This window comes from Colius striatus, chromosome 2 (assembly GCF_028858725.1).
Source record: "Colius striatus isolate bColStr4 chromosome 2, bColStr4.1.hap1, whole genome shotgun sequence".
Classification (NCBI taxonomy): Eukaryota; Metazoa; Chordata; class Aves; order Coliiformes; family Coliidae; genus Colius; species Colius striatus.
Genome location: NC_084760.1, coordinates 28,595,306 through 28,622,165, shown reverse-complemented (window position 1 = coordinate 28,622,165; position 26,860 = coordinate 28,595,306). Strand labels below are relative to the sequence as shown.

The 26,860-nt window shown below is 38.5% G+C and overlaps 1 protein-coding gene across 2 annotated transcripts in view; it reads right to left on the bottom strand.

Moving 5' to 3' along the window:
- The window catches only part of TRAPPC12 (trafficking protein particle complex subunit 12), a 55,976-nt gene that overhangs the window by 728 nt on the left and 28,388 nt on the right, over nt 1-26,860 (bottom strand). Inside the window, exons 6-11 of one of the 2 annotated variants that reach the window (XM_061989766.1) lie at nt 25,700-25,812; nt 19,001-19,073; nt 15,217-15,290; nt 8,583-8,681; nt 1,922-2,022; nt 1,027-1,114 (exon numbers count right to left, since the gene is read on the bottom strand). In XM_061989766.1, coding sequence (XP_061845750.1) covers nt 1,027-1,114; nt 1,922-2,022; nt 8,583-8,681; nt 15,217-15,290; nt 19,001-19,073; nt 25,700-25,812 — 548 coding nt within the window. The remainder of the gene's footprint in view (nt 1-1,026; nt 1,115-1,921; nt 2,023-8,582; nt 8,682-15,216; nt 15,291-19,000; nt 19,074-25,699; nt 25,813-26,860) is intronic. The other variant, XM_061989767.1, reaches the window with a different exon arrangement.

The window sequence follows — 26,860 nt, the reverse complement described above, 5'->3', positions numbered from 1 at the left end:
CTCTGCATGCTGTCATATTCATAGTTGTTTCTTTTAATGACTCCACTATATCTTCAGAAATGTTTTTCTCTCTTGCTTTCATATAGAAGATCCACATAAGCAACAGGAAGAAATTACCACAAAAGCATCTACAACTGACTCCACATAAATTCAGCAGATAGGGCAATCTAAATACATCATAAATGATCAAGTCAGGTTCCATTTTCCACACAAAACAGGTTTTATGAGTTACTGGAAGATTCTAACAATGCAAAGTCATATAACGTGTTTAGCGGCAGCAACTTTCACACTTTCTGAAAGCTGCAGATAAAGGAAGAACTAAGCCTTTTAAAAAAAAAGTCTTTTTCTCTCCTTTCAGGAAACTCTCCTGATCTCGTGTGATTTATATGCAGTTTCACAGCCTGCAAAATGATGCGATTCATGCGCTGTTTCAATTCAGTGCCCTCAGTCTTTCAATGGCCTTGCATCAGGCTACTGGGGGTAAGCTGTCCCAGTTCTTAGGAACACTCTTACATGACCATGCACTGAAATGCAGAAAACCCAGAAGTAAACATACAGCTCTTTGATCTCCTCTTGTGACAGGAACCCAAGGCTCTGATAGGCAACGTGTTAAATGTGTCATGTTTAAAACTACAATATCCCTTCAAAATGTTGTGTGAAATCAAGTTAATCTTACATCCCTTGGCAGCTGCCATTTCTATTCCTGACATGCATGTCTAGGCTAAAAACAGTGAATGCAAAAAAGAAAACAACAAAGGTGCTTTTGTGAAGATCCCGTAAAATATAATGTCTTGGAATTTCTACGTGCACGCCTGGGTATTCCTGCCCTTCACCCAGACTGCTCCCTCACTTCCCATCTCATTTTGTACCTCACCCTCACGCACACGAAAACCCTTTGGCACACGTGCCACATCCAATTTTTCCATAAAGCTCTGAGCATACTCTAGGTCCTAATTAAATCCATGCATGAAGCACTACGAGAATAATTGAGGGGTTCATTATAAATGTAGCCATTTTGAGATTTACCACAGCATTTGATGGGTCGATCCTTAACACTTCTGTGAAAAATCGATGAGCTTCTGCAAAATTATTCTGACCGAGGTGGAGAAATGCTCTAGAAGGTAAGTGACATATGAATGAGTTCTCCTCAAAAACCCAAGGTGATAATCTATTTTAAAAAAGAATGGACACCATTTTTTATTTTTCCTGTTATATATGTGAGAGTTTCTGACATTTGCTCTTCACGGTGTAATTACAACCAGCAAGGAGACACTGATTTACAGACAAATGGAATGACAACTTGGATCGTTTGGCTGCTATATATTCTGTCTACCAAAGCAACAGTCTTCATCGTGTTTTCAGTAATTTAAATGCAGATACTCTCTTCCTGGAATTATTTATCTTCATGAAATTAGCCATGCTATGTAATTTCGAGAGCACTTTTGATTCGTATTTTCTAAACGTATTAAACCAATGTGCTAATAACCATTACAGACTGGAGTCCCCCGTCACGCAGCTTGATTTACTACAACGTATTCCAGCATTCTTTGAAACTACCAGGCAGTAACTTTACCAGCACATCTGATTGTAGGATAAGGGCCCAAAATAACTCCTAAGAGTTATTTATGCAAATGTACGTTGAAAAAGCAGACTGAAAATATGCAATGCCTGGAAAAAGGAGAAAAAGCTTTGTAAAATCAATTGGAAAAAAAAAAATCACAATTTTAATCCAGGATAATATGACTGTATCAAGTCACACAGATCTCCTGGGTCTATATGCTGTTCAGTCTTACTTATGACAGATGTAGTTACATAAAAGAGCGGAAAAAGGATGGGATTGTCTCAAGGGTAGTTTAATGCTCACGATGTACACTCCGCAAAACTGTATTGTAAAGTTTCATTTAGCTATTAAATTATCTACCTGTTCATTAAAACCATAATTTGGCTCTGGAGTCCATCCACTATGTGAGTCACTTTCTCAACATCTTGAAAATATTTTTCTGCAGTTTTTATGTCTCCAATCTAGACAGGAAAATCATAAGAAAGTCAGCACAATAAGAAGAAAAGAGATCCAACCCAATTATAACTTATACAAAGCATAAGAACATGAAAACATATCAAAGTCCATTATCTAACTGTTTGCCACCAAGCTGACTGGGTAACATCTGTTGTCAAACAAGCTATCCAGAGAGCCACACCACCAGAAGCACACATGTTTTTATCTCATAGAATCATAGAATGGTTTCAAAGGGACCTTTAGAGATCATCTAGTCCAACCCCCCTGCAGAAGCAGGTTCACCTAGATCAGGTCGCATACGAACATGTCCAGGTGGGTCTTGAAGACTTCCAAGGAAGGAGACTCCACAACCCCTCTGGGCAGCCTATTCCAGTGTTCCGTCCCACTCACGGTGAAATAGCTTTTTCTTATGTTTAAGTGGAACTTTTTGTGTTCCAGCTTCATCCTGTTACCCCTTGTCCTGTTACTATCTACTATAGAAAAGAGGGATGTCCCAACCTCCTGACACCCACCCTTTAGATATTTATAAATGTTAATAAGATCTCCCCTCAGTCTTCTCTTCTCCAGACTAAACAGCCCCAGTTCCCACAGCCTTTCCTCATATGAAAGATGTTCTATACCCTTGATTATCTTGGTGTCCCTGCACTGGACTCTCTCCAGCACTTCCCTGTTCCTCTTGAGCTGAGGAGCCCAGAACTGGACACAGGACTCCAGATGAGGCCTCACCAGGGCAGAGTAGAGGGGGAGAAGAACCTCCCTCAACCTGCTGGCCACACTCTTCTTGATGCATCCCAGGATGCCATTGGCCTTCTTGGCCATGAGGGCACATTGCTGGCTCATATTTAGTTTATTATCAATCAGGACTCCCAGGTCTCTCTCTGCAGAGCTGCTCTTCAGCAGTTTGACCCCCAGCCTGTACTGGTGCATGGGGTTGTTCCTTCCCAGATGCAGGACTCTGCACTTGTTCTTGTTCAACCTCATGAGGTTCCTCTCTGCCCAACTCTCAAGCCGGTCAAGATCCCGCTGAATGGCAGCACAGCCTTCTGGGGAATCAGCCAGTCCTCCCAGTTTGGTGTCATCAGCCAACTTGCTGAGGGTACACTCTGTCCCCTCATCCAGGTTGTTAATGAAGATGTTGAACAAGACTGAGCCCAGAACCGATCCCTGTGGAACTCCCCTGGCCACAGGCCTCCAACTCAATTCTGTTCTATTGATCACCACTCTCTGGGCTCTGTCATTCAGCCAGCTCTCGATCCACCTCACTGTCCACTCATCCAAGCCACACTGTCTGAGTTTTCTGAGCAGGATGTTGTGGGAGACAGTGTCAAAAGCCTTGCTGAAGTCAAGGTAGATAACATCCGCTGCTCTCCCCTCATCTAGCCAGCTGGTTATGCACTCATAGAAGGATATCAGGTTGGTCAAACAGGGTTTCCCCTTGGTGAAGCCATGTTGACTTCCCCTGATAACCATCTTATCCTTCATATGTCCAGTGATAACATTCAGGATGAGTTGATCCATCACTTTTCCAGGGATGGAGGTGAGGCTGACCGGCCTGTAGTTTCCTGGGTCAAACTACAGGCAGTGTTTCTCAGCTGTGGGTGGTGGAGCAGAGGTGCCTCACCTCCTCACTTGCCTCTTTTGTTGTAACTGAGTCCATAGTTCATGGGATTAGCTGAAAATGAGGAAAGGTCAGAATAACTTCCAGTGAGACTGGGTGTTACTCTACTGGAAGTGAGGGGCAGAAGATGCCAATGAGGCAAGAAGACTGGAATACAGTGGCCTGGTAGCTAGCATAGGACCCATACTCAGTTAACCCTCAATTAGTAACTAACTTGGTTAGTTCTAGGTAAAATAAATCTATTAAAAGGAATAAAACTAAACTAGTTAAAGAGCACAAAGCCGTGGCAACCCGGCAGCCCTTAGATGGGGAGATTCAAGGGGCCCTCTAGAGATGACCTGTTTGCTCAAGAACAGGACAATACTACCAAAAATGGTTGTGACAAGTGCGTTGAAGTCTCCTTAAGGCCCTCCAATATTACACAGCCTCCCTACAACACTTCTCTCAGAACTCTTAATTAGCCTTAGTATTAAAAAATACACTCTAAAGTCTATCTTGCTACACTTTTTACTTCGACTTTTTGTCCTGTCTCTAACGGCCAGGGAGATTAGCAGAAGTCCTCTTTTTTAACAGCCTTTTACACACTTGAAAATTTTTATTGTACTTTCTCCTGTATTTGTTCTAGTATGGGGATCAATTTTCAAACAACTCAGTGTTCACTCTTTTCTCATATATAATTCTTGCTGAATTCTCTGGTCTTCTTGCTGTTCTCTGCACTCTCACCCATTATTTCACATCCTTCCTGAGTGCCCAGTCAAGAGGTCACAGCACTCCAACTGAGAATGGAAGAATTACTTGATGTTCCACACGTGAATATGAAGTTTGCTTTAATGCCATAATATTTTAGAAGTCTGATTTGTTTACTCATGTGTAGTTTGCTTACCCTTAGCCTAATTCCTTTCTACAGAACAGTGCCTTGTTGTTGTTTTCCATTTTTTTTTTTGTATATTACTGTCTTTGCTAGTATTTTGCCTTTGCTGTTTGAATCACAGCCAATTTCACAGTTCAGTTTCACAACCTGTCAAGATTATTTTGCATTCTGATCCTGCCCTTCATAGTGTCTGTACCACTCCCAGCTTGGTATGGTCTGTACATTTCACAAACATGCTTCTTTCTAATTTCTAATACAAGCACCTAACCAAAAGATATACTGAAAACCCTAAAGAGAGCCTTGTGGAAAAGATCACCTAACAAGTCCCTCTAGTCTACCAGTGACTGACTTTCCAAGTACATTTTCATACACAGCAAATACCCATCTTAAGGCATCATCTAGATTTCTTCCCAATTTGCTTCCAGGAGTATCACAGTGGCAGTATCCAAAGCTGTACTAATATCTCTAACAGAGCAGACACTGCCTCACCTCTACCCACCAGACTTCTCCCTTGACATTATAAAGAAATTATTATTTTTACACTGAGGGGATGATCCGATTGAACACTGCACTCAAAGATACAACTGTCCATACAGTAGTTTGGATTGGAAGGGACCTTTAAAGCTCACTGAGCCCAACTCTGGCCTGCAACGAGCAGGGATGTCTTCAAACAGATCAGGTTGTCCAGAGTCCTGTCCAACCTGACCTCGAATGTTTCCAGGGATGGGGCATCTACCACCCACTGTTCCCATGTTTCTCTAATGCTGTAAAGTATCACAGAAACAGGGCAGATGTTAAGTGCATGTGGCCTACCTGACAGAGTTGAATTGAACAGGGTAAGTGCTTGCTGTAACTGGCATTTACCTGGTTATCCAGGCTTCACTTCCATCTACCAAAGCATTTATGGAAGAGCCATTCATAGTCTCTCTAATGAAAGGGATGCATTTCTCCCAGATGTTCCATAACTGGACTCCAACAAAACAAACGTTACTCACTCTAAAAACTTACACACTCTGTTATGATGACAAAGGACACAATTTCTCTCTACAAGCAGCACTAAAGGTGTAAACTATGAAGAAAATAATTATGTTTAACTAAAGGATAATGCTGGCACAAGTGTAAATGAATCTGTCCTTATTTTTAGCCTAGAAATTAGAAGGAAGCCTCTAGTCATAGGAATAATCAATTTCTAAAGCAAACTACCAGTTTGCTCCGCTGAGAGCTGGACGAGTCCAAATCTAAAGTGCTTTGAGACTAGTCACACCTTATTTGTGATCCTGAAGAGTTCTCATTTCTTAGCAGCATCTCGTATCTTCTTGGCAAACATGCCAAACTTTTAATTTTCATTTTTCCCAGTGAGGGGAAATGGTTTACATTTTTGGTGGTGGTGGTGTTGTCAGAGCATTTAAAAGAAAGCATTAGTTTCAATTAGCCATTACAATGTTAAAGTGGCCTCCATCGCTTAAATTTTATTAGAAAACATGACTTCAGTACCTAATAATAATTAGCATTTCAAATACAAATGAAAATTCCTCTGTTAACCTCAAATAACCATATACTCTAACAATGAGCCTCTAATATACTGTGGTCGTAAGTTTTCTATTTGTCTGGGAACCAAGATTATTTTTCTTCAGCACTCCTAGGATTTATTTATCGCCTCTAACTGTTTTGGAGCAATCGATTGCAGAGGGTAAGGTCCGGCAGCTTCCCACTTTCTAAATTCTTTAATGTAGTTATTTAAATGGCAGGTTTTGGGCAGGTCAGACAGCAAGTAGAGTCTATTAGCAAAACACAATATAACTCTATTGTAGAGACTATATTGTATGCACCGGTTCCCCGTTTCAAGTGATTTTCTGTTTTACAGGTCAGGTGATTACTGACAGAATTATAGCGATTCTGAAAATGTCTCTGCAACAGCCTCTGCCTTTTCGTGCATTCTCCACTTCTCTCATTCTCATTTCCCATATGTTAGGGCAACAGCTAAAGGCCATACATCAGAGCCAGGCCTCTTTATGCCCCACTCTATATGAAGAAAAGAAGACATGGTGCCTTAAACTAATAAGCTCAATTTCATTGAGCAAAAAAAAAAAAAAAAAAAAATCACACTCACAGTAAGGTTTTATATGTTGAAAAAGGTTACCTTTTTTTTCTCCTGTTTAACTCCTGACTTACACTTCATTCTACATTATTGCTTTGTTTCTTACATGTGATGTCTATCTGTCACTGATAAGCAGTTACAATCTGCCTCCCTTGTGGCTCTCCTGGATAATGTTCAAAGTTAACAGAACAGTCTGAGGTTACTGGGGAATTGCCACCTGTTTTTGAGAAGCACTGACATTTGCATATGAGAAAACTGCTTTCTCATTTTACCTTGCTTTTTTTATCAGAGTGCCTCATCAACACTGCACACATACAGCACAGTGATCTTACCAAAATGATAGTGCCCAGCCTGCAACGTATTTATCTTTCTTTAATTTGAGCTTCTTGGTTTTGTTTATTTGAACAATACTTATTTCTCTTAAGAGAAATAAGCATCTGTTGCAACAAGACTCTCCAGACAGAGATGAAGATTTTGTCACCAAAAAAAAAAAAACCAATGTGCCAAACAATAAAAATGTATCTCCTGAAAGTGCCAGAAGTAAGGAAAGCATTTGAATTTAGAAGGGGTGCTTTTTATTAACTACTATCTGGGATCAGAAGAACTTATCAAGGGCTCCTCATACTCCCTCTTGCTATGTCCAGTTCTGACAGTGAACCCACTGAACACTCAAGGCTTGCTGTCACAGCCAGTATTGTGGAGGTCAGCGACTTCAGATGATTCTGTATGGAGCCCGTGAACACCACTTTTGAAATGGGATTGGTGTAATTCCTTTCCAAAGTCAGGGGATGCTTCCCTCCTGAGAGTGTGAGCTACCAGAGACTGGATGGAGAGTGTGACACCAGGGGAGGACTCTTGTCAGCATGGCAGGACTAGTAACCTACCTACTTGTTTTCCCAATAAGACCAGAACTGTTAGTAACTTGCATTTCCAGTAGTAAGTACTATGACTACTTACAGTACCATTATTTAATGAGCATAACAACTAGGTTGTCAATTTAGGTAATAATTAATGCATGCAGTCAATATCATAAAATTGCTCTATAGTGATAGAGAACTACTTTAAACCAGAGACTTTTAAAGATAAACATGTCTACCACACTGTGAAAACACGCTCCCGCTGAGAACCAAAAATCTGTAACTGAGGTGGAATGATATTCTGTGATTTCAAGCAAAAAATATTAATGACTAAATTATTTAGCAAGAGCAAATTATTCCATTTTAATATAATTTTATAACAGCAACACCACAAAGAAGACACTAAATACTCAACTACTCAAAAAGAGATTTATAAGAAATAATAAAAGGAAGAAGTTAAAAATACAAAAGAACTGCAAAGAACTTGTGAGATACCAAAAATTAAAACAGTCAGATACTAATTATTTAGATGCATCATTTTCTGAGAAACAAAAAAATGTACTGCTGCAGTTGTATCTTTTTTTTTGGTACTTATTATGGTAAGTACATGGCTACGTGGAAATTTATACTACTTGTGTAGTCCCGTTATTTCCTTTAATGTGCCCTCCACTGTCTTCTCAGGGATACAACCTGGCCAAAATAAGGAATCTGTCATTTTTTTTCCTAGATGTGAGAGCATGCAGCTTTCACACAGTGACACAGTGTGAGAGCTGCATGCAGTTTGAGGCCATGAGAAATGAGATTTTTAGTGAAATTCAGTCTAACTGAAGTCAATGGGAGCTTCACTATTAGTTTTAGGGAAAGCAGAATGTTGCTCTGATTAAATTATCAGCATAACCTTCTACAGCATGTTCTTTGTTCACTAAGGTACGTGCACGTGCTTTTACTATAACAGGTACTTTATACTTCCTAATTTTATCTAGTATTACATAGTAGAAGTTTTCTTCACTGCCTTTACAATCTGATACATGTTCTATACAGCTATAGTTTTAGATGCAAGTTATTTACAACATAGCTGTCAACAGCAATATTACCTAGCAGATTTAGAATAAAATGCATACCTGAAGGAAAATCCTTCCAATTCCACTCAACAGTTGAGGCTCTTGCTGTGGGTAATACTTGACAACAGTGTGATAAGCATCTACGGCAAGCACATAGTCCTATGAGGTGAAAAGCATAAGACCAGATATTTAAGCTCAGCATTATTCAGTCTTTATGTCGCCTGTTTTTAAAAGACATATTCACTCAGAATTTAAGTAACTGCAACTTGTCAGTGGGACAGAATTTCTACCTATCACTGCAGGCACTAGTTTTAAGTATAGATAGACTACTTTTGAGTATAGAAAGACCAACAGACCATATTGACCATATTGGTCTTCTCTCCGTTATACGAGAACTGCATATACAAGGGATCTTCCTATCTTTTATTATACTAGAACTGCATATACAAGGGATCTTACTATCTTTTATTATTTTTAACCTGGATCATATTCTATTTGTAGCTAATTACCAAGAACAAAAAATCTGAACATTTACTCTTCAGCTTCTATTATGACTTAAGATGAAAATAAAAAGCCTTCCCTGTGCCTGGGGTACACGTATTTGAGAAGTGTCTTATGTTTCTAAAATACATATAACTCACATGGTTTAACACAGCATATTCCAAAGCTTTGAGAACTGCTTGTGCATATGCTCTGAACTTCTGAAAAATATATGACAGAAGCTGCAATTCATTCACTTTTTCAGATGACAAACTAGCACTATTGCCAAGGGAAACAAGAACTTTCCTATCCCTCCACCCAAATCCTTGTTGCCTTTCACCATACTATGTAAAATAAAAATGAGCAGGTAATCTAAACAGAAAACTGATTTGGGCTAAACTCAGTGAGGGCTGGGCTGGTTTTGAAGTCAAAGAAAATTTGCAAGTGTTACCCTACCTTGTCAACTGCATAAAGATGGAGCTAGCAAGTGGCTACTCCACTTGAGATTCCTCCCTGCTCAAGATGCAGTTCTGCCTCCAGATAATGACCAGTGACAGATAATTAAACAGAATCACGGTCCCACTTTGCAGAGGAAAGAAATGTCCACGTGACTGGTTACTGCAGTCCAGCTGTTTCATGGTCAGTAATTCAATAATTTGGGCAGTAAATGACTTAGAGCCTGGCCACATGGTGTTCAGTAGGCAGACATGAGGAATTACATGTGTGTACCTTTTGCTGACTGGAAGACACATTGTAGGTACATTCATGGGGCACAAGGTTGCATTAGCCTCAGCTATAGCTTCCTGGAGCAATCCAGAGCAGAGGCAGGAAAGCTTGCTTTTGCTTATAAAACCCAGGCATATGCAAAGACCCTTGGTGCTGTACTAATGTGGTGATTTCCTGACAATCCTGCCCTTCAACTTAACAGAAGAATTTGTGGTGGGTGTTAGGAAGCAAAAGACATCAAAGAGCAATCTTTAAAAACTGCATAGACATCTTGGGATACTCTCTAACTCATTTTGCTTGGGTCAAATTATGGTACTCATTTAACTTGTCCTTAACATGATCACAGCTACTGGTAAAAGTACCTTTTCTTCATCTCCTGCTTGGTCTGAAGTGGCAATGTGTCCTGTTTTCCTGAGGCTGCATACAAAAGGACTGAACCCTGCTTGACCTGTGCAACAGATCACCATCTGGAACATACTAATTGTTTCATACACACAAAAAACCCCAATAAAGGTCTTTTGAGTCCAATCTGTACATGAGTAGCCAGCCTTTGCAGGAAAAAGCAGCCAAATAATATTTTGGAAGCCCACTCTGTAGGGTCTTCAATGACTTGGCTGAGTCAGGCAAACAAACCCTTCTCCTCTTTTGCATTCCCTATCAAGTCACTATGCACCACCATCTGCATTATCACCAGGAGGACAGAAACATTCACACCTCCTAAAATGTGAGACTGGGGTGAAGAATTAAGAGTCTATGCACTGTATTTGTAGGTGTGGCACCCATTTCCATCCCAACAACCCAGCACATAGCACCTGTGCATCTATCCCGTGTCTTGCAGCACCTATCATAGGAACAGGACCTAATCACAGGAGATGACAAGCGATGAAGTTAGATATGTCCAAAGCCACCCCTAGACATAGGCAGGGATGGCCTCAGACTGAAACCACAGATCATTGTCACAGTATCCAGCCTCTAAATACAGCCTTATTTTGTATTTACTTCAGGATCCCACAGTTTTATATGCATTTACTCCCCATCTCCCCTTAATCATGGAAGCAGTATTACATTTCTAGAGCATCCTCCATGTGACATAGAATGATACTATTCCACGGCAAGTTATAAAAGCATCTTATTTGACAACTCCCTCTGAAAGAGTATATTGTAAAGTAGGTGAGATTTGTTCTCATTTATTGAAGAATTTTCATTCCCAGCTTTGCTAATGTGTCATGGTTTAAGAAAAATTGTTCATGAGAATGACAGACATCCTCTCAGAGGAAGGAAGGTGACATAGTTGACTTGGAAGTTGACTTGGTTGACATAGGCTGTGATTCTGAGGACTAAGGTGTATTAGGTACCATCAGTAAAAAACCCCAGTGACTACAGCTTGTGATCTTAAGACTTAAAGGTGGGGATGATGTAGTGTCATGGTTTTGAATTTCTAAAGATTGCAAATCTTCACATTTTCTACACCTTAAAAAAAAAATTTCCCCAAAGGACTGAAGTTTACAGATTTTAGGACATGAAAGAAAGTTTGCCTATTTGCCTATCTCTTTTACTACAAAAATTTGGAGCTAACATTACACTTATCCAAAACAGTTCTCGTAAAACATTGGATCTACTTGCACAAAAATGGCAAGTGGGGTTTGTTTTCACTTTGATGCACTTGCAGTGTACCTCTGTTTCTCTTCATGGTCACTGCACTATACATTTTCATTTTTTCCTCACCACCGCTTTAAGCCCTTAAAATATTAATTACGATGCATTTAGAAATAAGCATAAATGACCATGATGTGTAGAATGTTGAGAGTGGGTTCAATAAACCATACACAGAAATTCAGCTTTAGCTGTACAAAGTGCATGGCTAATAAATATCGTATTTTGGGAAAAGAGAGGATGAGGATGATTTCTCCTTCCTCTCTACTTAGCACACTTGTGGAAGGGTTATGAAAGCAGAGATTCACAGTGTCATGAATCCAAAGGGCAGTACTGTGCTGACTGCAGCACAGTTAGGCAAAAGACAACAATGATTCATGCAGCCCTTTTCCTTTAAATCAGAGGAACCAGAGTCCTTAGGCATCAGACCCTTGTGTCATTCATTAGTGCATGTTGTTACCTCCTTCTTTGTACAGTTTTAATTGTATTACACTCAAATTAAAATCAATTCTAACGCTTTTGTTTTTACAAAGGGCAAGTTCTAGAAAAGAGAAGACAACACTGAAAAAATCTAAAAAGTGAAAAATGTGCCTTTAATTAGAGTGCATTTATAATACATATGGAAAGTACTTCAGTGTTTATTCCTCAGAGATGTAAAAGTCTAGTAAGATAATGTCAAAAGCAATTTTAGCTCAGATGAAAAGATCTTAAAAAGTTTTTGAGATACTTTCATGGTGATTTAGTAAAATGACAACCGTTTTACAATTAGCTTGTTGAAATGAAGCAATTTGCATCATCAGTTGCATTTTGAATGAATAATCCATCTATAAAAAACGCTCTATAAAACGCCACGATGTTCAGGGTACGCTTTCATAGCAACTTAAGCCTATGGCTCTCGCAAATGTAAGCCTACAGTAACAAGTTACATGGAATTCCCTTCCCTTCCTGCTGTATTTCCACCTCCTTCCTTAAGGTGTCCTTGTACACATGGAATGGAAAGAGCAGATTCAGATCATATGACTGAGATCCACCATCCCTTTGGTTTTGTTACTTGGTTGAGTCCAACAGCAGTGCATGGAAAGAAGCTAGAATGCATTTAAGAAAGGTTGTACAAAGCAAAGGGGATGAAAAACACGTATAGTAAGACTGTCTTAAGCAGCTGCTGAACTGTACCACAGATAAAGGTCACACAGATAAAGGGACACACTGCAGGCAGAATTCAGTCCCTAGGAAAGATGGTCCCAGGGTAAGGGAGACTTGTGATTAATTTCCTGACACACTACAGGTTTCCTGAGCAAGTCTGGGTGAATCACTTCTTTGCATCTCACTCACTACCTACAAAACAATACACCCTCCATTTCAATAACTTAATGAGATGTTCAGTTATGAAACTAATGAGGCAATATTTAAAAAGGTAAAAATCATTGTGCTACATAAACAGAATTCCTTGACTCAGGTAAGTAACGCAAAAAAGATATCACATGAAATAAACCTCATTAGAGTTGGGGATAACTGAAGTAAATTTAAATAGTTATAGGCCCAACATCTAATCAGAGTGCCTTTTTTTATTTTCAAGAGTCAATCCTGACAACACTGTTCCCTAATAAAGACTACTTTATTGTCTTTTTTGGCCAAAGAAAGAGGTTAGAAAAAGTAAGATATTAAGCTTTTCATTTTTTTATAGCAATGTCACATAACTTTACTTTAAGAAATGATTAACATTAATCTACCAACAGCCATTCCATTGTAATAACACTCAGGGGATCAAATATGACTATAATTGCAGTATTGTAGATGTTCACTAGATGGCAATAGATGGCACTGACATGGAGAATGATTTCAATTTGGTTTTCTTTTTTTAGATTACATACACTTGAAATATTTGAATAAAAACAAAACGTTTTTTTCATAGTTTATTACACAACAGCAAAACAAAATATATATATGGAACTGTTCAATTAATATAATTGTTCATGGGAGAATTAATAAAAGTACATTTAAAAATTATTTGAAGAAACAGTTTCACACTGAATACTCTAGAAGGTGGAAAAGACGAGAGCATTGATGCATGTTAGAATGGTCTTTAAAATATTAAATTTATAAATAACCAATATAATTACCTCGGCTCTAGAGGATCTGTCATGTAAATGGAAAACGTAACTTCATGTTCTACTCTGATTTTAACTGCAACATGAACATGTTTGAAAAACCTTTCCTTAAAACTCTCTACTGCTCTGTATAGGGATATTTCTGAAAACTGAGAGACTCACAAGTACTCCATTGTCAACACACCAAAGTGCAATTATGCATTAACACGCAGGCACGTGTAACCTGGAAGTTATTGTGGAACAGTAAATTTCCAACTATAACAGCTGTGAGACAAGCCTTAAATACAATTAGTCTTAAGAAGTATCTGAACCACAGCATTTCCAAAAAGGTGATAATCAGTTCTCAGACATTTATTTTTGGTACTAGAAGAAAATAGCACAAACAAGACCAAACCAGAAGAAAGGTAAGAACTGTACATGCGTGTGGATTTGTATGTACACAAGAAGAAAAACATTGGAAGTGTTTAAAATCCATTCAGAGCCAAAAAGAAAAGTGAACTTCTTGGAAAAACATATTACCAGAATTTTCTTATCTATATATTTATTTGTTTGGGAGGGCAACTCGTGCTTTTCTCCGCTTGCTTTTTGAAAAAGAAAGTTCCTTAAAAATGGAACCTAAGTATCTACTTAAAACTACGAAAAATTACCAATTCTTAAAAATACCTCATAGTTTAAAGGGGCATTATTTGTATTCAAGACAGAGATGTTCTGATCATAGTATCATTATGAATACAAATTTCTATTTTCCCTAATTGTCACAAAAAGGATATTCCATTTCATGTAAAGCAGTATTTAGGTAACTTGATCTTATGTAAAAAATTCATGCTTTTCGAGGTATCATGTTATTAAGAACTGAGCCCCGTCTGGGAAGTAGTTTAGCAAACATTGGGCTTGGCACAACCTTGGGCAATCAAAGAGCAGGGAGCAAGGAGTGCAAATCTTGGCCTCTGAAGATTATACTGCTGACAGCTCTGCTCCAAGGCAGTTGCTGCTAATTGATTTGTGAAGTATAGTTAAGCTCAGGATAACAGCAGTTTGCTGCAAGAATGGCAAGATCCCTGTTTCCCTGACCATGAGGTGAATGTCAGAAGAAATTGTATTTCTGCTTCCTGAACACAAGAAGCAAAGAGTGTTGCACCAGAGTAGGACTGGTTAAAAAGAAACGAGGAATCAAGGGCAAAAAAGCAACAGTGGGAGCTAGTTACTTTTTTGCTTTATTCCTTTCTCTTCCACTCCTATCCACTAGTGAAGATTCAAACTTGAAAGAAGGTATCTTAAAATTGAGATAGGTTGACAAGGGAGGATGTATTTACGCATTCTGGACCTTCATCCTATACAAAGGCTACTGTATGATTAATCCTCACAAACAGAGCAACATTCCTAGTGCACAGTTTAAAAAAGACAGAGCACATAATTGCTTTTAATTACAGCATTTAGTTAAGTGTTTGAAAAATTCAATTTAAAAATGCAAATTCTGTACTGTTACTGCACGCTCTCCAGGATGATTTGGGGAGAAAGAAGTACAGATATGTTCCCAAAGAACATTACTGCAAATAGTTATCTATTAAATAAGACACTATTAAGTCTAATTAATTCTTCACTAAGCAAAACCTTCATGTAGAGTCAGGTAGTCTTCCCTTATCTATGCACCAGTAATTCCCTTGCACTTTCTCTGACATTCTATTCTGGAATATACGGTACTGCTGCAGTTGCTGCCACCCACGTACCTTCATCATTAGCAGACAGTTTGCCATGGAGTACATCACCCGGCCCAGACGTGACCTCCACAGCTGAACAGAGGCTGCAAAATAAGAGCAGCTTGTGAATTTGCACAAATAAATTAGAGGTTCTTTCCTGCCATCAATTATTGGTCCTATGAATTATGATTTTGAAAGATTCCCCTCGTTAACACCACTGGGTTTCAGCCTAGAATTTATAATTCTCAGCCACGCTGCGCCATCACACAGAGAATTTTGCGTCTCTCTGAGGGAACAGCTCAGGGTGCCCTACATGATGCAACAACGCACAGCAACAGACAGACGCTCAGCTTGCAGCTCAGGCCAAATAGTAAACAGGGAAAGAAGCCACACATTTTACAACCTAAGAACGAAAGGTGCATAAAAAGACTCAAGTGATAATGAGCATCAGTTTAAAAACATGTAATCTACAGCATGAACTCGGATAAATTGAAAAAATCAAGCACAACTAAAATGTCATTTCAGAGCCAAAACACGCAGGGTGAGAACTGTCTGAGGCTGGGACTGTTTGTGTGTGCCTCTGGCTTAGTGATATGCTGGAAAAAAATCTGCCAAGCCTATCTGCTTTCCTCATGGCTCCTGGAGTTTGCAGGCATTAAAAGCTGCAGCAGCAGATTTCCCTTTCTTGCTTTGCAGACAGACGTCTGATGTTATAAGAGAATGGTTCACACAGATCCTTATTTTCTCTTGTGTTACAGTACCACAGATCAATATTAGAAATATTCTTCTAATCCTCAAAAATAAACATTAGGAGTATTAATTAAGTACATTTGGAAAATAAATGTATCTCAGTCATTCAGCTGTCAAGGTCACTGTAATGATTTGAAAGGGGGAGGAAAGGGAGAAGCAGCTATTTCTATGCGATTGTGATAACTGAGAGCACTCATTTGTATCAATAATGTAGTCTCTGATGAAAGCACAGCAGGTCACACAGATAATTCTTTCAGCACACATAAATGCCATTACAAACAAGAAGACAGCTTGGTGTAATGTCTACTCCCCTTCCTTAAGAAGAAAACCTCCTTCAGTCGTTTCCTACAACAAAACAAAAAAATCAACCCAGGATAATTCCCAAATTATCTTTGTCGAAAGAGGGGCATAATGTGGGGCCCAAGACTAGACCCAGTATTTCATCTACTGTACCTTAAAATCATTCATTACTCCTAGATTTTCTTCTAAAAATTTCCCCTTGACCACACATCCCTGCTGCTATTGACAGGGAGGATGCTGTAAACCATGAGCAAATATTTTATGGCACATTTCCGCTTTTCTTTCCCTGCGGATGTCTGTAAAACATGGACATACTTAAATAACTCTATTATTTCACTTATATTAATCTCTCCTTTTTGCACCTCCTCATAGTTTGGTAACCAGATTCAGCTTTTTAGGACTTCAGATGACAACAAAGCAGATGTTGATTTCTGCAGTGGAGACATCTAAGTTCCTGTTAACAATCAAACAGCACCAGCTACACTTCTCAGAAAGGACTGCAAAGCAGACAGACCCAATGTTGTCAGCCTGTGCTATAAACTGAACATGAACCTGAACTGGAAATTCCATTGCCCTGCAGGATGAGGCTTCTTGACACAGGGAGGAAGGGGTTAAAGAAAATCTGCAAAGGAGTAAACAAAATCAAAACCCTAACAGCAGATCATTGTATGTTACTGAGATGCCTGAAACCCACACATCCATGCTTCCACTCTAATAATTTGTTTTTCCTTGTCAATTATCAAAGACTCTGTACTTCACACTGCCCTTTATTTCAATAGGAGCTCCCTCCGTGCACTGAGAAGCTGCAAAATTGCCATCTTACAGACTGTGGTTAGCAGGCAGCTGGTGCAATGTTAAATCTCTGTCTGTATGAGGTGCTCTGTTCCAGACTAGCAGAGATGTACTCAGTATACTGATTGGTGTGGCACCTTCTTACACCAGCAATAAGGAAATTACAGCCTAAGCATAACCCCCATAATGAATTAAGGCTGTCTTCACGTAAAGTTAATAAGGTCTGCTTCAGCTAGTCTTACATGAAAAAAAAACCCCAAGCGCATTATCAGCCTCCTGGAACTCCAAATGCAGCGAAGAAGCAGACAGGGAGCAGATCTGGCTGACCTCCACAGACAACAGCAGTCAACAGTCTCTGCAAAGGTCCCATGGGCTTTTTGGCAGTCTTAAACCTACAGGCAGCTGCACAGTACACATAAGAAGATCTCTCCAAATTCTCAGTAGCCTTGTCCCTTGATAACTACTAGTTGCTGCTCTTCTAACTATGCCTCCTCCTGAGCTCATCTCAGCTCTAAAGCTGGAGCAGCAGAGTGGAAAAGCAAGGAGCCAGAAACTCAGGAGTGAGGCAGTCTGCAGGACACAGGATTATGAGACAGCCAGGAAAAGTCCTTGCACCTTAAAGGGGGATCAGTCTCTTGGTTTATAAGGTGTAAAAATGAAAAGAATGTGAGGATAATAAGGACAAAAATGATGGCAGAAAGAGGCTAATAGAGAAAATTAAGCAGGAGAACAGAGGTAAGAATACAAGGAAAGAAGGACAGAAACTTCTGAGTGCTGTGGAGAAATCTTCAATATCAGATTATTTCTCTTTTTCCTAACCTATTTTAGAAGGCTAGCAAATGTATTCATTTGACTTTATTTGCAAATGCCTTTATCATATATGCTGCTCACGTGTGTGTTCGCTTTTCTAGGACATACCTAGATGGTGTACACATTAAAGCTGCTTTACATCAAATCAATCTGGAGACCAGAAGAATTCAGACAGCTCTGTACTCGTCCATCTAGACCATGTTTCAGGGATTTTTTAATAGTAATTTTTTAACTCTGCTAACAAATAAGTCTGCTCAGCCTCTTCCTATCTCAAGAGACAGAACTCTACTTCCCACATGCTGTAGGTGAACGTTATCCTAGAAAAGTCAGTAAGATGCTTTAAGACTGTTAGCTAAAGCTGAAAGGTTTCAGCTTTTTTGACATGCTTCTTTTAACTTGCTAGGCACCATGAGTGGTTCATATAAGCCACACTGATGCCTAAAATGTCACCTCTTGTCCAATTCTTAAGTGTACCCAAAGGACCTCATTAGTACAAATGCTGCTAGAAAAACAAACCAACCAAAGATTATAATTTGTCCTGATCACCTTTCTTTATGCAGTAATGTATTTCTTAATACTGAAGTTAGACTAAGATAGAAAGAACAGGGAAAAAAGATTGCATATAATATCATGAAAATGACCATGTAGCTTAAAATAATCTAAATCTACTTTTAAAGAGTGGCCTAGGTATTTCAGGAGTCTAAGTACCACGCAGCTACAGTAAGAGTCAGGTATGTAGCAGCATCCCAGGTCAGTGTAGCCCTTGTATGATGACAGTTTGATGTAAAAAAATTTAGTTCGTTTCAGACATGAGGACTGAGAGGAGCCAGTCAGCCAAGGCTTAAAATGAAACATCCATCTAGCTGTGACAGCAAAAACACTTATATATTCACCACTAAAGGCTAGTAGCCACATTCTCTGCTTCTTATAAGCAGCAAAAAAAAAAATTGATTTAGTGCATCAGTTTGATCAAGGGCAAAACTGTGAAATTAATTCCAGCAAATGAAAGTACAAGGTGTAGCATTTCAGAGAGTGAGTAGGCTATGAGATTACAAAAACACTGTTTTAACAACTCTGGGGCAGTCTTGTGAAAACTTCTGGCATACTTAGGCAAGCGATAAAAACACTCTGCCTGTGAAAAAAATGTTGAAATAGTACCTACCTTGTCTGTTCTCCTGTGTTATGTTAGTCATACTTCCATCTTCAGCTAAGCCTTGTTCCAAATGTTCTAATATCTGTGGTAAATTTTAAAAAGTAATCAACATGAGTTTAAACAGCACTATATATTTACTGCAAATTATATGTAATTGATGGTCTATATGTAAACCAATTCAGGTAGGAATTCTTCACCTAAGTCAAGCTCAAAATCACAGATTATTACCACAGCAAGATCAATTGCACAAAGTAAGAAAGCCATTGTATGGTAGAAGATATTAGAACTTTCAGTTTATGATACTTACAGAATATTAAATGCCAGTACACTCGAAGGACACACAGGTTTCATTAAGCAAAACATGAAATATGCTTCACTAGAGAACAAACATTAATGACCACAAAGAAGTGAAACTGACTTTTCATAGAACATCACTGCCATTTGACTCCTCCACCCTAAGCAGAGGCTCTGATTTAATCCTTTTGTCTTTAATGAAGTACTACTCTTAGTTCTTACTGCAATTTCCTTCTCAAAATTTTGGTTTTATTGCTTCTTTTTCTTTATTATAGATTTTAAATCATGTAAATTGTAGACTGAATGAAACATTTGTTGCTTTGTTGGAAGAATGAAGATGTACACTTAATGAAGCTCGTGTCTTAAGCATTTTTAAAATACATATGCCAGGTTCTATTTGAAATGCTAGTCAATTACCCTTTTTCTAATTCCATTACAGTTTTTCCAAATTTGTTTTCTGATTCCCACAGATGACTCCATTTTTCCTGTTATAGATTTATAACTTTGGTTGTAGAACAATGCTTGAGATTCCCTTCAAGAAAGCACTAAGGCCACAGGCTCTTTAATCAGCTGCTGTGGTTAGCCCATTAGGGAAACACAAGGTGCTGCCTCTTCCGGAGACTGAGTGCACTTCTGAACACAGAGTTCTTGGCTTCTGTCAGTGTAAGAAGTAATCATTTTTCCTATACTAGCAAACCATTCCCGTTGTGCTCAGTGCTTTGTAAGCAAACACTTAACAACAACACAGGAAATCCTCCAAAGCAAAGACAGGTAGGACTGATCTGGCCTCCAACAGCGTCATGGTGCCTTCTACAGCCAGTGAAGCAATTGTTACCTCCAGGAAGCCAGTTCACTCATCTATTGTAGACATTTTAAGGTGGAAGGAATTGCCCTATGGTGACACCAAGCTCTACGAGAGACCAAACTCTTTCCATTGACTAGAGCAAAAGTCTCAAGTTAGGTGTCATAAATTTAGACAAAATGAACTTAAGAGCAATGAAAGACATAGGATGAAATGACAGTAGTTACCACATGCCAGCTGGGCACAGGTAATTTTCCCAGTCAGAATTGCTAGCCCGGGACAAATACAAGGTAATATGTTTTAGTGTAAACCTCATTCACAGAGGACAAGGCAAAGTTGCCTTACCTCAGACTGTGAAAGTCTATAAGCACACACCAGTAGTTATGGCACCTTAGCTGATAAGTGGCAATTTGTGAGACTGCAGTGGTATGCCTACATGACTGAATCTCTCTCCCACTTTCAAAAGTGTTGTAGCCACTTAGAAATCAGTTAGAAATCAAAGCACTGCATCTCATTGTTAAATGCCTAGTGTATAATGAGGCAGTTTATCAGACAAAAAAATCTCATTCTTCTTTCCTACAAATCAAACCCACGTTATCATATATTTTCTGTCCAGTCTAAAAACTGTGATTCTTTCTCTTCCTTTGGAAAACATCTAGTGTTCTCTTTTCATTCTCAATAAGGCTCAAAGCTCTTACTCTTGAAACGGTCTAAACATAACTAGGTGCTTTCATCAACAAGGCACGCTGCCTTGTTTAAAAAGACAAGAGGTTTATCTGAAAATATGCTCACTAACATCATCAAAAAAGAAAGAATTACATATTAGCATACAATTAAGAGTACTACATTAACCATTCTGTGACATTACTTGGGGGTATCTAGCTGTCACCTCAAGCGCAACATAATTAAACCAGAACTCATTGCTGATTTGAGGCTAATTGCTTTATTCCCTAGGTTTTTTTCCTTTTGCCCTTCTTAAGTATATGAGTATCATTCAGTATTTGGACATTTCCTTAGTTTTTCAAGAATTGTTTAATAATAACATTAATGATTCAAGTAGTTCCTTAGTGTAAGTTATCTGTGTTAGCTGACACAAAATGGTTACTTTTAGCAGATCTCCCATCCCACTTTTCCACAGATGGTAAGCTGTTTATTCTAGCAATATCATGTGGCACAGCTCTAAGCATCCTTGCTTCTATTATAAAAATGATTGAACACTTCTACCATTTACTTTAAATATTAGTTTTACATATGACCTATCCTTTTTCTTGCTTTGAATATTTATAAATGCACACTCATTAGTTTTACTGGCTAGTATTACCTCACCGAGTCTTCTATTTCATTCTCTGTCACCTGTATACTGTAATTACTAACCTATACCCACCACTACTTCTACAACTTTTCACCAGCATTAGCTTCTTACTGAAAATAACCATTTTGGTTGCTTCTGAAATTGTTTTTTTGGGTACTCAGACTGGTGCAGGATGATCATCAAACTAGACATCAAAGTAAGTACCAAATAGACTAAAGTAACACACGAGAAACAGAACGTGACCTTAGTAACTGGAAGCTGAATGAAAATAAAACCCCAAACCAATCAGTAGTTAAGAGACCGAAAAGTTCATAAATCTTGAAGTAAAACAGAACATCAGGAGATATAAAGAGTGTGGAAGGGCCAGCGAGTAACATAACTACTCATGAAGAAGGGAGGTGGAACTACAGAGGGAGTGGATGACGGAAGATGACACAGCACTTTTGAGAGGTTCTGAAGAGGTAACATTTACAAAGGCTTTTTTAGGAAGGATGACTGTTAACCCACTTGCCACTGCTCTGTCCACCTTGTAGAAGAGACCAGTACAGCTCTGCCACTTGAAGGACTGGGGTGAAGAAGTGAAATATATGCAGTGTAAGATGTGTGTATCTCCAGGAGCTCTCTCTCAATCAGCTAAGAAGCTTAGACACAAACAAGGGAGGAGTTTGGTTTAAGCCTGACTCTTGCTCTTTTCACATTTTGGTCTCCAGGTAAGCATTTACTCTCATGTGCCCAGCATTATTATCACTGAAGGGATCATGGCTATGTTTTTAAATGAATACTTGAAAAGAATGAACTCTTTAAAAAACTTAAATTACTACTGTTACTATTACTGCATGGCTGTTTGGAGACCATTTATTTCAAGAGATTTTAGAAAGCCATCAACTCATTGAGGCAATTCATGTTGGGAAGACACAGAGACAGTAACAAATTCACTGGATTCCTCCCCCAAGCTATAATAGGCATTTGGAACTACTGATTATATTCTTCCCAAATGTGGTACCTATAGATAGAGATGTAATATATTCCGTTGAATCTTGAGTACAAATTTGCAGGAAAACTGGAACAGGTAAAAACACAATGCTTTTGCACTAAACCTCCAGTCCTGCTTCAGGTACCAGATAAATAGAGGGCAGATGAAGAGACTGAGTTGCCAAAATAAACATCCAAATCCAAAGTTGGCAAGTGTCTGTAGAATGCATACAACAAAAAGTAAGATGGAATTTAGAAGGTTCTAAGGAAATAGGAAACCCCCCATCCCAATTACATTAAGGAAGAGAAACAAAATAGAAGGACAAATTTTCTTACGATAAGAATGCATTAGCACTAGCCTGGAAAAATCTCCCAGAGGATGTGGCCTCAGCTCCACAGGCTGGCTCATTAAAACCTAGAAAACAATCTTGCATTGCAGAGACACAGACTAGGTGAGCTAATAGGTCTTTTCTGTCTTCTGCCTTTTATGACTCCAAGATATCTCGTTTACATAATGATTATTCTTACACCCTTCTGTAAACATGGATGACCAAAGATTATTTTTCCACTTTTAAAAACAGAGAAGTAAAACACTAGAGGCTTTTGGTTGAAAGCTTCCCAATTAATTGTCTTATAACCCAAATAATTCCCAAGCATTCTATACAAATATTAAGACAAATGAGTGTATATCCTTTATATTATTTTCTTGGTTATGCCATGGGTTTTATTTAGGTATTATGTACCTTATTCTAGAACATTCCAAGTGAGATGGAGATTATTAGACTAATATCACTCCAGGCAAAAATCAAAACACTTATCTAAACGACATTTGCATGTCAGCCAACCCTGACTTCAAATGGTTAAACTATCACTGGTTTGCAACTGTCTTTCAAAAACATATTTATCTTTACAAGCTGTCCTTTTTCACACTCTTGTTTCTACAGTTGTCTCTGAATTGCTCCAAAAGACAAGGTATTTAATTGAATGCAAACAAAGGAAGTAATCTCCAATGAGGTGTCCAGAATAACTGATCAGAAATATTCCCTTGAGAAGACTGGTGTTTTATTTTTTCGTTTGCAGCTTGCTGTGTGGTGTATTTTAAAAATGAGCATCCATCAGCACAGACAATGGCTACTGTATCCTGGCTCTAGTGAAAGCTGTCAGCAGCAAAGGGAGATCATTCTCTTTCTGACTGCAATTGAACACACTACCCATAAGAGACTTTGCAAACTTGGACCCAGAAAGGCAGAGAGGAAGAGGTGGCAATCCATGAACCAATATCATGTGCGGAGAACAGGAGACTAGTGGAAGACATACAGACAGGCTTTTAAGCAGCTTTCCCCAAGGGCACAAGGGATCACATAGAATTTGTAGCGACCTGGGTCACTAGTTGATGGAGTGAGAACATGAGTAAACAGACCTGTTCCTCAAGAACTTGGCAGTCAAGAAATATGTATGTGTTAATTTGTAAATCTTCTTTATTTCAATTTCATCTTCTCCAGCACATCCAGTTTCTCCTACTTAAATAATCAGCCCAGGTCATGTTCAAACAAAATCTAGTATTGGGGTCTAAAAGCTTCCTTGGTACACTAAGTATGCTCTGAGGATATGCACTTCAAGAAGAAGAGTGCAGCAGAGCCACTTCAGTGTTGTACTTAAGAGTCTTATAAAGAATGGGGAAAGACATTTTCCTTTTCATTCTATCTTATATTGACCAATAATCTTCAATCTGGGCTGATCACACTGTAACTGAGATAAGGCCATTTCCAAAAACTTTGGTAGATGATTGATGAACAACATCCTGCTCAGCAGTCACTTCCTTCTTCACATTAGAACAATTTTCTCTCTCTGTTACAAGATACAGGAACTTAGAAACCAGTTAAATTTTTGGAATCTAGTGTCACGTTCGTGACTGAGGGGAGACAACACAGCACTTGACACCAGATCACTAAAAACCAAAATATGAAAGAGTTGATAAACCAAGATATGAAAGAGTTGATCTACTGTAGACTGGTCTATGTGAATGTCAATAGAAACACTGTGAAATCCTGCAACAGAGGAGTATGGAATTTCCAGAGGAAAAAAAAATAAAACCCTTCAAATCGAGAAAGACTATTTATGAAGTAAAAAGCTGGACATAACAGCTTGACAGTAATAACTATTAGATGAGATGGTCATAAACAGGTAACACATATGTGAAATGCTAAAAAGTAGCACTTGGCCAAATGAGATAGCTCTCAACTGTTTCCAAATCAATTCTTTCCAACTCTATAACAAATGCCACGTTCATCTCATTACCTAAACCTTTCATGTTTTTCCCTCATAATAAAAAGTGGGGTTTTTTTACTGTAAACACTCAGTTATCCTAGTCACTACTGTGCTAGAAGGAAGTTGATTTTATCCAGGTTACTTTCAGGAGGAAGTATAGGATATTTCCAAGGAATACTGAAAAAAAAAAAATCTGTATTTATCTTATACACCGTTTTGAACTTTCAGATGTCACAGACCATAAAATCATAGAATGGTAGGGGTTGGACGGGATCTTTACAGATCATCTAGTCCAACCCCCCTGCAGAAGCAGGTCAACCTAGATCAAGTCGCATAGGAACATGAAATAGTAATGCTGCTTTTCTTCTGGACTTTACTACATTGTAACATTCTTGGTTACTGTTACATTAGACTACAGGGGAAGGATTTCTACAAAGAACATTTAAGGTGAACTCTTTTAACAGTAAAGCTGCTGCGTCTAGTGGATAATGTTAGTGCTCACACCATCATCAGTTACATTTCTTCACTGACAAATCTCATGTTGTAATTCAGGACACAATTTTTTATCATCGCACTTGACAAAACAGAACAAAAACCCCAAACAAACTCAGCAGGTTGTATTTATATTCTCAAATGACCATCACATCCAAAACCAGCTATTCATACTATTTACGAAGGATCAAGGCTATTTTTGAAGGATCATAATCAGTAACAACTATAGTTTGAACTAGCCAGATGCAGCTCAGTGGGAGGGAAGAAAGCTCTCCTACTTGCCCTTAAACATATGTAGTTACTGTCCTCTGCATCGTGTCTGGCGAAAGCACAAAAGCAGCAGAACTACGTTGTCCACTGTTCTACTCATTTTAGTCAGAGCTGCTACAGAGGAAAGAAGGATGTACCCTAAAATGCAACAGGTACTTAATAACTTCTCTTAGTGAGCTCCTTATTTGTATAAAGATGGAATGAAAAAAATGTCAGTTGAAACTTTATGGTCTTTATAAGGACAATATGATATATTTCTTAACCTTTAGGAAATGTTAGTGCATAGAGAAGCTGTTACCTTGGTGCAGATTAACTTCATACTATGCAGTCTGTCAAGGGATTCCTGAGGATTGCCTAGGTACTGAGGAAGTTCAGCATGTAAAATCCGCATGGAGAAAGGAACCATGGAACCTAGAAGCAGAATTAATTTCATTAAATGTGTTTGCTGCAATTATCAGTTCGTGATTTGCCTACATTACACAAGGAATTTCTCACTAGTGTATGAGACAAAGTCCATTTTACTTTCACATCTTTTTCTTCTCCTGGTAAAAGATGAGAAAGATGAGAAAACAGCATTTTTTTTCTCAGCTATAACATGTAACACAATGTAAAATGTTTTAAATACATTAACAGATACATCACCATAATCAAGAAGGGAAGAAAAAGGTTCACCTAATTCCAGTTTTCAAAACCAAGCTGACAACGCTTCATTACAGATTTTTATAAACTGATTTAAATGAAGGATTAAAGAAAATGGAAAAAAATGGAAGTTCACTCAAGTAGCAGGTATAACATTGCCTATAACATTTAATAATTATGCATGTTTTACAATCAATGCAAAAGAAATAAGATGAAATTACTGGCCTTAGAAGTATGCTTATGAAAAAACTATATAACTAGTGCATGCAAAACTACATCTATGTAATCCTTTTCCAAAGAAATCTTATAAGAAGGATTCCTATCTTACAAAAGAACAGAAAATCAACATGAGACACCCAGGTATTTCTCTGCAGAGCTGCTCTCCATCAGGTCAATCCCCAGCCTGTACTGGTACATGGGGTTGTTCCTCCACAGGTGCAGTACTCTGCACTTGTCCTTGTTGAACCTCATGAGGTTCCTTTCTGCCCAGGTCTCAAGCTGGTCAAGATCTCACTGAACATAAACACTAAATGCAACTATTAACACCAAAGAGGCCTTCCAAAACACTGTGCTACACTCCTAATATTTTAATGTAATACATTTGCTTACTTTAGTCATATTCTAAGGGTATTTCCCTCTCAAGTCATCTCTTGCTTCACATTTTCTCAAAAATAGGAGCTTTTAGAAAGATCTTTGCACCTGTTCCTAACATGCTTGTATGTCAGAGAGGTAAATGCTACAATGACTCATTGTGTCCAGAACTTTTAAAGGATGACAAAATTTTAGTCACAAAATTTACTAATTATGATCTTCTGAGTAA